Source organism: Arachis ipaensis, chromosome B2, assembly GCF_059453495.1.
Source record: "Arachis ipaensis isolate K30076 ecotype BB chromosome B2, ASM5945349v1, whole genome shotgun sequence".
In the NCBI taxonomy this organism is placed as follows: domain Eukaryota; kingdom Viridiplantae; phylum Streptophyta; class Magnoliopsida; order Fabales; family Fabaceae; genus Arachis; species Arachis ipaensis.
This window is the reverse complement of record NC_142437.1, coordinates 99,687,405-99,700,398: the sequence shown is the minus strand read 5'-3', so window position 1 is coordinate 99,700,398 and position 12,994 is coordinate 99,687,405. Positions and strand designations below refer to the sequence as shown.

At 29.6% G+C, this 12,994-nt stretch overlaps 1 protein-coding gene across 1 annotated transcript in view; it reads right to left on the bottom strand.

Annotated features, from left to right (window-relative positions):
- Positions 1-5,613: 5,613 nt before the first annotated feature.
- Positions 5,614-12,994, bottom strand: part of LOC107625559 (putative 2-isopropylmalate synthase) — a 29,977-nt gene continuing 22,596 nt past the window's right edge. The window contains exons 7-13 of the mRNA XM_088503606.1: positions 12,090-12,190; positions 10,817-10,850; positions 7,839-7,913; positions 7,395-7,478; positions 7,147-7,284; positions 6,116-6,261; positions 5,614-5,920 (exon numbers count right to left, since the gene is read on the bottom strand). Coding sequence (XP_088359732.1) covers positions 5,833-5,920; positions 6,116-6,261; positions 7,147-7,284; positions 7,395-7,478; positions 7,839-7,913; positions 10,817-10,850; positions 12,090-12,190 — 666 coding nt within the window. The 3' untranslated portion in view covers positions 5,614-5,832. The remainder of the gene's footprint in view (positions 5,921-6,115; positions 6,262-7,146; positions 7,285-7,394; positions 7,479-7,838; positions 7,914-10,816; positions 10,851-12,089; positions 12,191-12,994) is intronic.

The window sequence follows — 12,994 nt, the reverse complement described above, 5'->3', positions numbered from 1 at the left end:
ATAATTAATTTATTAACTATTTATTTGTTAATTTTGCAGATTTTACATTCATTCTATAAGAACTTGAAGCAATACCAACTTCAAGCGTTTTCCCTTGAGTGCTTAATATAAATCTTGGTATCCTCACTAACTATAGTGTATATATAGCAAGTCTCCCCACCTAGAGAATTACACCCTAAGTCTCTCAACAAATAAGAAGAGCTACACAACTCTCTTTTTACAATGTAAGGAGATAAAATTCAGATTATGAAAGTTGTCTTGAAAGAGTATACGATTATAAATGAAGCACTATGAGTAAGCTCAAGGATATCTCTAAAATTTTGATAAAAATCACTTTTAAAAAATTATGAACTTTGATCAATATGGTAGCATATAAGTTTAGAGAATGTTACGTTGTGCATTGAAAGCATTCATAGGGACCTCTATTTATAGGCCTTTAAATTCTCATATACGTTGGGAATAGATAAGCGATAGGAGGAGCCTATTGGTCAAGAACACACGCTCTTGGTAAAATCTGTGTCTTTTTAATGTATAGGATCGATCCTCCCCATTACTATAGGGATCAATCCTCATAGAGTAAAATTTGAATTTTTAGTTCTGTGAAACACGTGAGAATCGATCCTCAAGAATAACATAGAGATCGATCTTCCTCTATGTATAAATTTCTCCAAATTCAAATTCGAACTATAGTACCTTGGCTATGATTAGGTTGGGACCTACCCTCTATAATCCATTAGGACCAAATTATGGTCATAATAGAACATCCCATACCTCTCATAATTGAAGGATTTTGAAAATTATTGTTTGAAAATTATTTTAACTTTGATAACACACTACAACAAATAAGGGTTTTCGCAACGATAAAAAACCGTTGCCGTAGATTGAAAAACCGTTCCTAAAACTTTAGGTAACGCTTTGGCAACGATTTTTGACCTGTGGTATATGCGGCCGTTACCAATGCTCAAAGGCAACGGTTTTTTACCTAAGGCAATGGTAACAAAAAAATCGTTGCCAAAGTTACTGGCATAGACAATGGTTTTGAAAGAAAATTTTAAACAACGGTTTTGAACCGTTACTTGATAAGCAACGGTTTTAAACCGTTCTCTTTCATGATCCAACGGTTTAAAACCATAATTGAATAAGCAACGGTTTTAAACTATTGTAGTTTCATTACTCACAAAGCCAACGATTTTAAAGCGTTACTGTTGATGTCATTTTTTGGCAACAATTTTAATACCATTGCCATTTTATAGTCGTCTAAGACAACGGTTTTAAAGCATTACCATTGGTGTTGTTTTTTGGCAACGGTTTTAATTTCAATTTTTTTTATTATTTAGTGTTAATAAATAATCTAAACTATTTGAATCAAGTCACTAAAGAAAAATAATTGAACATTTTCCATCAAATTTGACTTATAAAAATTGTTGTAAGATCCACAATCACATTATATATTATTTGCTAGTAAGAATAAAATGTGTACATTTCCTTAAGTTTTTAAAAAAAACAAGACTAATATTCTCACTTGAACATATTCCCAAATAGCTTCTTTATCTTTAATCCCCTTCCAGTTTGTGTATATTAATGGACAAAAATCTGAATTCCTTGCCACTGCGCCCAAAAATTTGTTCAAGTTGTTTACATCTTCATCAGTAGGACCAGTTGTCTCTCCTTCAATATCTAGAGTAATTTCTTCTCTATCTTCCAACTGTCTTGCATGAATCTTTAAGCATTGTGTAGGTCCTCATGTTTTCTTCACTGTTGTCTCTATACAAAGAGACTAATTAAAATTACCATAATATATTCAAAGAGACTAAAACATTAATATTTTTAGCATTATATACCATCCTTGTTATTGATTTATATATATTTAATTGAAAAAAAAAACAGCTTCATCCATTTAGCCAAATGAATAAAATTCCATAATTTCACTATTGCTAATGATTTATTCCAGCTACGTAGGAAACTAGAATTTGCTTCTAAAATTAAAGTCAAAGTGTAAAGAGTCAGAGATTCTTTTCTTATATCATATCATAGTATGTACATGTACCTTTTCTTGTACAATTAATGAGTACAAATCCTATTCAGATATTGATCTCATTTCAGTGACAGATTTATCACTTGATAAAATATAAATTGTAATGTGAAAATAGCCCACCATATGCAGCAATATATATACGTGAACTAAAGTGTGAACTTGGGCGTGTGTGGGGAACTAGCCCACCATATGCAGCTACGCAAACATAATAATTTTACGTCAACTGAAGTGTGAAATTGAAATAAAGAAAACTTAAAAATATTATAATAAATTATGAGCAATATCTATTTTGCTTAAATTGATACCGGCTTCATTTGTGAAAGCTTTCTCTCTTAATTCAATGATTGACAAGCAACTAGAAACTTTCCCAAAGAAGAAAGAAGAAAGAATGAACTAGGACTACATAGAAGCTAGAAAAATAGATAGCTTGTAGTGAAAGTAAACTGAACTATTATTTAGAAAATGGATAGCAATTACACCTTAATTACATAGAGAGAGTTATTTATGGCCTAGTGCACCAAGTAAAAGTCACAGACTCTCACACCTTGAGTCTTGATTTTCTTGTTCGAATTTTGCTATTTAACTTGAGTCTTGATTTTATTGAAAGCCTAGCTCAAATTAATCAATTCAAGTAAATTATCCGTGCTTATTAATGAAAATAAAAAAAGCCATATCCTCACATACAACCATTTTCATCATCATGCTCACCATCAAACACTCTTTTTCAACCCACCCTGCCGCCCCCACCAATTAATAGATCCAATAAATTATTTATTAAAATATATCCCTATTATACAAAGAAGCCATCGTATATAAATCTTTTACAGCAGTAAATTTAAAGAGAAATGATGTCATAAAATATTTTTAAGGAGACCGAAAATTTATCTTTCACAGTATTGTCTATACTCAGCCTCAGTTGGATTAATATAATCCTTGTCCTGCTCCTCTATATTATCTCTTTCATTCTCATCCAATTGCTCTTTACCTGTAGTGTAGCTCAATGTCTAAGATAGTGGCAGCTACAGAGAGACGCACTATTTGATTCCCTTTTTTTGGTTTTAAAGAGACAAACTACAACAGCAACAAAGAATAAAAATATAAGTAATTCATAACCACAACTCTAGTACTAATGTTACTATCACTTCCATGACTACATACTAGCATTAGCACCTATAAATCAAACAAAACCCACCAAAGACACTAGTTACCACGTAACAAAAGCACCTTCAACCTATCTACCAGCACAAATAGACAAATTCACTATACTTAGTGAACCAAAACACTTTTCTGATTTATGACATCCAAAAATTAACAACAAAATCAAACTTATTTGCATTGAACAGTTCAAAGAGACTTAAAATAATTGTGGTAATATTTTTCTATTTTAAATCAATGACCAAAATATAGCATTGTCCAAAATCAATATTAAAAACAACACAAAATCAGAACAACATCTTCAGATAACCAATTACCAAATCAAAATCAGAATAACACTATACTAAATCAATATTAAAATCAAATTTAAATCAAAATAGTATTTCCAGAGAACCAATTCCAAATCAAAATCACACATCATTATACTAAATCAATATAAAATTAATATTAAAATCAAATCAAAACCAGATCAACATTTTCAGATAACTAATTACCAAATCAAATATTGGCAACAGAACATAACTCAATGCTACCAGGGAAAAGCAGAATAGAACAGCAATGGCAGAGTAACCTACGGTGATCATGAAGCATGACGGTGATGGAAACAACGGCAGCGTGGGTGATGAGACAGTGTGCCCTCCTTCTCTGTCACAGCTCCTTCGTGCGTCACTCCCCTTGGTCTCGAACGCGTCTTCTTCTTCAGCAGCAACAAAACCAATCAGCAAAATAGAAAAATTTTTTTGTTTTATACATCAATAACCAACAAGGAGCAAATTATCTTTCACTTTATGTTTATTTACATTTAGCTCGGTAATAAAAAATTCCTAAACAAAATTTCATCTACCAAGATGGTTATAAAAGGAACATTGCAGATTCAGAAGAACTTTATGTTCTCTAGATTTAAAATATATATTGAAGGTCCAGTTGTTGATGATGAAGAAAATTGACGAGAAAGAAATGGCTTGCACTGTCAGTTTTAGTTTTGTTAATTTTTTGAAATTTAATAAAAATTGACGGTACCGAGCGCCATTGATTATTTTATCAATAATATTAATAGCTAGATCGCTGATTCAATTATTAAAAATAGCTATGGCTTGGCTGTCAGTATTTATTGACAATTCAACTATTCTTTTTTTTTAATTTTCCTTTATCATTTTTAACTAAAAATCGACAACTTTGCCGTCAATCTTAATATCAAATTCCTATACGTCCATTCATTTATTAATGATTCCATTTGAAAATAATTTATAGATAATACATCAATTAAGCTTTTAAATATAGAAACAAAATTTATATTTAATATGGCAATAATATGTCCAAATAGTAGAAATAATACTCAATTTGGTCCCTAAATTTACATACGACCATCAATTTAGTCCCTAAAGTTTCAATTACCTTTATTTAATCCTCAAACTTTGCGAACATGACTCATATTAGTTCTTGAAATAATTTTCAATGTATACACGTTAATAGAACGCTGTCATAGACAGGCGGATGCCACACTAGACTCTGTAAAATGATATCGTTTTGGTTTTAACACTCAAATAACCAAAAAACATCATAAGTGGTGTTTATTAAAACTTTACCTAATAAAACAAGTGATGTGACATCATTTTTGAGCTATTTGAATGCCAAAACCAAAATTACATCATTTTATATGTTTAAGTGTGGCATTTGATTGTCCATTTCAACGCTCTATTAATGTTTTTTAACTAAAAATCATCTCAGGGACTAATGTGAGGCATATTTATAAAATTTGGGGACTAAATAGAGGTAATTAAAGTTTGAGGGACTAAATTGAAACTCGCATGCAAATTTAGAAACTAAATTGAGTATTAACTCCCAAATAGTAAACAGTCCACTAATATAAATATTTCAAGATAAGATATAAATAACTATACACATATTAAACAATTCACAAAGAAATAGCTCAATTCACATTTAACAATCAACTAACAATATAAATCCAAAACAAAGTAAATAACTCTACTTATACTCATCTAAATAGCCATCATCTATGTCATAAAGGCTTAGAGATAATACTAATAAATGCATGAATAATTAGAAATGCATCATTCTTCAATATGAAAAAAATTAAACGATGACTAAAAAATAAAGGATGTATCTGCAAAAAATGACACAATATGAAATATGATGCATGATATATGGTATCATTCCATTAAAGTAAAGGTAATATAACAACAATTAAGTGTAAAAAATATCAACTATGTTAGGTGCACCAAAATTAGTCACTAAAATCAGCCACCAATATAGAATGCACATGAAAATACAAAATACACACTAAAAATGAGTTAAACTACACAAGTTGGCTGATTTTAGTAACTAACTTTAGTGTGCATATAGTATTTTTGGTAAAAAAAATATACGCCAATGAGGAGTTATTAATATATCTTCTTTTAATATTTTAGTTCTTCATAGATTAACACAAGAAGATTTAAGATACAAGATGTGTTATGATGGGTAACTATTTTCTAGTTTATTTTTTGGGATCGCACGCACACGCACATTATTGATACTTACGAGATAAATTCAAAGGAGTAAATGTTTATAATGTAACTATAGTATCTCAACTCTCAAATGTAGAAACTATAATTATTTTATCAAACATTATTATATATAAACTATTTCTTGGAATCCAACATCTTGTTCACGGCTGCAATATAAGCCTCAACACTGGAGACAACAACATCTGTTCCTGCTCCAATTCCACTATACATAACATCATAAAAAAGAAAACATTATGAGTGTGAATGGTTTTAAATTGTGACTATAGTCATAATTCTAATTACCTTGTATGTTATGCAAAAAGAATATATATATATATAATAGTGGATTGATGATTATTGTAAAGAACATATTTGACAAAAAGCAATAAACACTTGAATTTATCATAGAACTATTTACCTAAAAATTGGTTGAATACTTTCTTCAACTAATGAATGAGTAGATGCATGGTCATTCATTCTACAAATTCTAACATGTGTAGTGATAACAACATCAACACCTTCTATCATTGTAGTCAATGTATACTGAACAAGTTTTATAGCTTCCTGCATAAAAATTATCATAAAAATTTATTCTTGTCACATGCTAGCAAAATTTATTAAATACAAAAATATTAAAAAATTAGAGTCTAACAAAGCATCCAAGTATTTACTTTCAATCTTATAGCTCTCTCTCTTTCTTCTTCTAAATGAATCCTCTAAATGTCATATAATTTGGTAGACTAAAAATGACCAGTTTATTAAAATTAGAGACACGCATCTCCAAAATATTAAACAATTATGTTAAAAAATAATTAAACATTATTTACCAAAAGAACCCTATAACAACAAAAAGAAAATGAATACACGTTTGTATCTATACCTATATTACCATATGTGTCAACTCTCTTTAGCATGTTATGACTCTTACTTTTTCTATAACAATGACAATCTCGGAAACAAAAAAATAAATTCATGATCATTTCAAAATTAAATAACATATATGTATTCAATTTAATTTGTAGATCTGATAGGAATTATTCATATAAAGTTATGCTAAAAGCTATACTATAATAGATTATTTTAGTGCATCTTAATTCATACATTATCTTTCTTGAAAAGGCGAAATTAACTATTTACACAAACTAAGAATTTTGTCATAAGTTTCTTGGATTATTTAATTTGTTAGGTATACCTCATCCTTTTAACATTTGATATACCTAATCTTAGCTAATGATAATCAATTTACACAAGTTGTTTCAATCGACATTCTCAATCTAATCTATGAGTAAAATGGACTAAAAAATATAGTTAATGCTCTTTCCATTCATCTATTATTCACCATAAATCTTGTCTCATCACAAATACACCAATTAAAGATGAATCATTAATAATAATTATAATTTTTGTTGTAGTAATGATAAAAATACTCAATTGAGCATTATTTCAAACCTTTATAATAAGATTCACTGCTTTAAAAACTGAATCTATTGAACCTGAACCAACAGAACAAGCAACATGTATGCCTCCATCAATGGTATTATTGAGTCTAACAGTTGCTGTTGAAAGACCCAAAGTTCCACAAGTCACCTACGTAGTATATACATTAACACATTTTAATTTAAATTTTTGTCAAGTTAAACCCTTATATCAAACACAAAATTTTTTTCATATATATATATATAAATATATAAACCAACCTGTATGTCACTAAGTTTCCAAATAGATTCCACTTGAGTAACTTCATTTGATACCAATGCTCTAAGGTCAACATCAGTTACCCTCTTAATAAACCAAATATTGTAGTTAGATAATAAGAAAAAAGAAAATCATTCAATAGGTTAAAATTTCACATTGAATGCTTTTTTAATGTATTTGGTTAAAAGGAGTGTAGTAATTTAATGGTTAAATCTCTTGCATCATTTATATGTCCACTCTTGAAATCATAGTATATTTGTTTGGTATATGGTGAACCAAAATTATTTTATTGTATTAAAGTTTAAAGTAAATATCAAACAAATCATATACTTAAATTGCAAGTAGATGATTGTCATAAGTACAAGTTGGATCTAGTTAATAATAATAATAATAATAATAATGCAAAGTTGAAATTAGAAAATTTTAAATATATAATTATTATTTACCTTTTTTTTGTCGGCTACTGCTTTAAATTTCCAAAAGACACTATCAATTTCATTTTCTTTAAGGTGATAACCAAGCTGAAATCAGAAAAGACAACTAACTCAAAAACATAGAAAAGACAAAATTAATATGACATTGAATATATATAAAGCAAAATCACTAGTTTTTTCCAAAACAAAATTATATATGCATGCCATATTTCTTTATTGAGTTATGCTATGTACATCAAAATCAGCCACCAAAGTCAACCATCAGTATAAATACATGCTGGAATATAAATACACATTGAAAATAAATTAAATCACACATGTATTTATACACAAATACATTGATGACTGCTTTTGGTGTACAAATGGCATTTTTGTTCTTTATTTATGTAAATCGTGATAAGGTACGTATTGTATGTTTGATAGCATTTGTAAGTAAATCACAATATCCTACCACGGTTTACGTTTCAAAATTTCAAATCCATATGCACAAGTCATGCTAGGATGTTGATAGTGTGTAGAAAAATGTAAATCCACTAACGTACATATCTCATGATACCCTACCATAATTTATGTAGAAATAAAAAAAAATACTCAACACCATCCAACCAGGATTTACACTCGAGATAAGTCTTTATATATAATTATGCAATGAAACTGTTTCAAAATATTATAGAGTGGAGAAAAAATGTTTGAAATTCCATTTGTGTTAGTCCATGACTACATAAAAATTAGAAATGATTGCTCTTTCGGTGCTAGCTCCTAAAAACCCTCATATCGTGGCTACACCTCATGACTATCATGTTCATGTGGTGCGTGGCTCAAACTGTGCCAAAATGTGGCAATTGACCTCTTCTATATCTTGTTGGGGCTTTGTTAAGGTCAACATTATGATCCAAAACACCGTCTCAAAATGTGGCATGTAACCGTCAATGACACTTACAAGTTTTTTAAGCTCCATAAAGAACTCTCATCTAGTACTAAATACTTGCTCTAAATCTCACGAACTTGCTAATCCTGAGAATAGCATAGAGTTAAAACCTTTTGGATTAACCATCCTATTCCAATTTAACCTACACCTCTAGCTCCTCCCACCCTGAACTTCTAATTCCATCACCCTACCCTAGACCTTTCCTAGAATGACTCATGTACCACCTTAAACCTCCTCAAGAAGCCCCATACCCCACCTAAAAGCTCCTCCCGATCCTTCTACTGTCTCCACCATCTTCCTCTCTACTGGCTCTATGTTTATCTTCCTCCACATTCCTACAACTATGTTGGTTAGTGCGAGTAAAAGTTATTTGATAATGTTCAATTGGCACGATGTCTAGTCCTTGCTATTTAGCTAATGTAGCAATCTGATTCTGGACAAGAGAATTTATAATTACTCCAGCCTGTCGAGGATCATCCAAAAAGTTATCAGGAGAAAATAACCATAATCCTGCACCATGTTATCGCTAAAGATATTCTACTGAGGGTCAAGGATCAATCACTAGTTCAAAGTATAACACCTTTTATCAAATCTTCTTTGTTAACGTTCATGCCACGTAATAAATAAATCTCAAAAAACTATGTAAGTATTTAACCATCTTTTGATAATACAAGTCAATATTTATGGCTAGTATGGTGCACATTCTCAAGCTTGTTTTAGAACCCAATCGACCTTATGCAACTCAACTGAAGCAAAATTTATCAAGATGGTCATCGATTTTCGAAATGCCATGTGTTTAAGCTCGAGGATACCAAGATGAAAATTGTTGTATAACCTCGTGGGCCTTACAAATTATTCTATCTGAAAGTTTTATATTAGGTAAAATTATACAAATACACTGTAATAAAGTAAATACGAACGATAGTGATCTTTAATTAAAATAATGCCCCTTACCTCGAGATAAGCGACCAACAGACAATCAAAACCAATGTGAGAAGCTACCAAATGTCCAAGACTATAACAATGTGAGCATCTTGACCAAGTTCATAATATTTCAATTTCCAACTAACACAAATACCTATACAACTAGGGTATAACCTACCTACTATAGATATGACACTAAACGATTATGCATGATAATCTTTTGTTGCCTTCAAACACTCTGTACATTGAATTGTTTGGTTAAAACCAACAAAAAAAATTAAAACATTAGAATAAAATAAAATAAAAATAAAAATATTAACATCCAATATCTAACATTCTCTATTTTGCTAAACCAATACAAAAGCCTATCTTTATAAATAAGTGAACAATATGTTTTCACTAACTTTAGATACTAGATTTGTTAGAATGGTAAAATATTTTTGAATTGTACTAGAAAAATAACACATTATATCCTAAAGAAAATTCAACTAAACATACATATAAATAAAATAAATTAGCCATCAATAATAAAAAATAAATATGATCGTAAATTCGTCGTCAACTATATGTGCTACTTTTGTTTTGCTGCTTAGAGGCAATGCAAATACCCTAACACCCAAGCAAAACTTATTATTAAATGAAACAAACATGCATTATATCAAATTAAACTCCTAACAATATATAACAATGATTGTGGGAGTGTGTACTTAAATTTTGCCAGGATCCTAGACATCCCAATTGCATAAAAATTGTGCTAGGGTTTCGGGCATCCCAAATGCACAAAATTCTCATAGGCCGGTGTGCTTCCTCATTTCCATGTAAATCGTTATAACTTACCATGATTTTACGTGTTTCTACGCACTATCAATATGCTAGCACGATTTATGTGCATATGGGTTTAAAATTTTGAAACAAAAATTCGTGCCATAGTACCACAATTTACATACAAATACTATAACATATAACCTTGTAGCACACTTATATAAATAAAGAAATAGAACATATGTACATGTGATTTCATTTTGGAGGTAGTTGGTAATTTTGTTTTTTTTTTCATTTATTTAAGTAAAAAAATATTATATATATATATATATATATGCAAAGAGAGTGAAAGAAAGAGAGAGAAAGTATAATGCACCTCTTTAAGACGCTTCATTAAGCCTTGTCGTCCACTGTATCATTGAGTGGGAAAAGAGAAACATTAAAACATGAACAATAAAATTCACACAAGAAGAAAATCCATGTGCAGAGTAATAATTATAATAATGAGAATTTAATTAAGCTCACATTTGATTCGAAAAATGTTTTCATAGTGGTTTTGTTTTTTATACTTATAGGTGACCAAATAGTTTTTAGCCAACACATAATTAATATATTTTGGAAAAGTATATGTAGACAATAAAAATACTAAACAATGTGAACAATGGATATATCGGATGTTCATTTCACTAGGTGTATGGATGGTTATCCTAATATTAAGATTTAGTTGGGTAATTTGGGGGTGTAGTGTGTTTTTACTTTATTGGCTAATTTTAGAGCCCATTGTTCATATTGTTCACAAAAGCCATTGTCTACCTAGCAAAGTCCTTATAGAACATCCTGAGTACCAATAGCAAATAGAGAAACCAATAGAAAAAATAACAAAATTAAAAATACGACAGAAATTTCAATTTAGTAGTATGTTATTCATTTTGAAATAAAGGCGCATAAATATGTAAAAGAAAATAATTCATATCATGTATTTAACGTAAAGCAAAGTATACTCATTCTTTTGTGCACATATATATGTAGATATTTTGAAAGTTTGCCATCAATAATCCCACGAAACCCAAGTCATGGCCACCCAAGCTTAATAAGTGCTTAAGAAGGTACTACTTATGTGAAATTCTATAATGGTAAAGCAGAATCTGGTTTGAGACAGAAGGAGAATTACATAGTTAACTTGTGGTAAATTAGAAATTGGACTTTTTATTATCGTTAAATATTTGAACTACAATCATACAAGCTATTGATTGCAGTTAAAGCTAACTAAGCGATTCGATTAACTTAACCATTCTTTCAACTATCTACTACTAGCATGGTGCTATCATAATTGATTTACTCAAATGACTTTACCACTAACTTATTTCATTAGCATCACCACAATAATTAACTTGCACAACAAGTCACCCAACAAGTAACAATCATCTAATCATACAACCGAGTTATATTAATTAACTTACAACAAATTACTCATTTAACCTCAACAATATATACTGAATACTAATATTTATATACTTTGTAAATGACAAAAATTTTCAAAATATAGATAATTGCAACAACTTGTTCATAGATATTGAATCACACACACTAGCATAAAAGAATCATCTTGTATTATCTATCATACCAAAGTATTTTTTTGTATGACATACCTAAGTTTTCCCAATACAATGCCAACTTCATTAGATCTTTCCAACCCAATGGATTCCGGAGGTATTATTTCATATGTAGCTTTATGTTTTAACCATCCATCCTTATAAACATTAAAAAAAAAAGATAGAAACAAATGCATCAGAAGAAAAAAAGATTTCTTTGTTGTGTGCTTAAAAAACAGCTAGCAACAATAATATTACATTATTGAATTTAAAGCAGAAATATTTTTTTAACATATTATATTGATTTATTTATGTTTGGAGTAACTTTTAGATGTATTATACATGTTATTGTTAGTTTAAAAAATAAATGAGATATCGGGTAAAATCCAAATTAGAAATGAAAAATTTGATTATTGTATTATGTATTTCATGTCAAGAAAATAAAAATAAAAATACTTTGTTTATGGAGTACGAAAAGAAAAACTGAAAGAACTCTAAAAGTTTCCTTTTGTCATAAAATTTTGATCTTGAAAAATTAAAATATAGTTGTTTATTTATATGCAGCCTGCCAAGGATAAGTGTATGAATTCCTTAGAGTTAGTTAAAGGTTTTGAAACAAAAAATCTAAATCAGGAAAGTTGAGTTAGTTGAGTTGGTCACGAATCTTGAATTCATGATAAATTGAGTGATAGGTTGTGAGCTATTCGCAGAGTCTGGTTTTAGTTGTAGCTTTTAGTCACTTTACCATTGTATTGAGAATTCAGAAGCATTAGTTTTATGCATCTCCTATTTTCATGATCATCATTCTTCTTCTGTTCTAGCTCAATTCTGCAACACAACTTTCTTATTGTGAAAGATATCTCAAAATCTTTGACATGGTATCACGAGCTATTGGATATTGATTCATGGTTGAATCAATGCTACTAACTCTACTAAATCAACAAACAACAATGCTCTGCTGA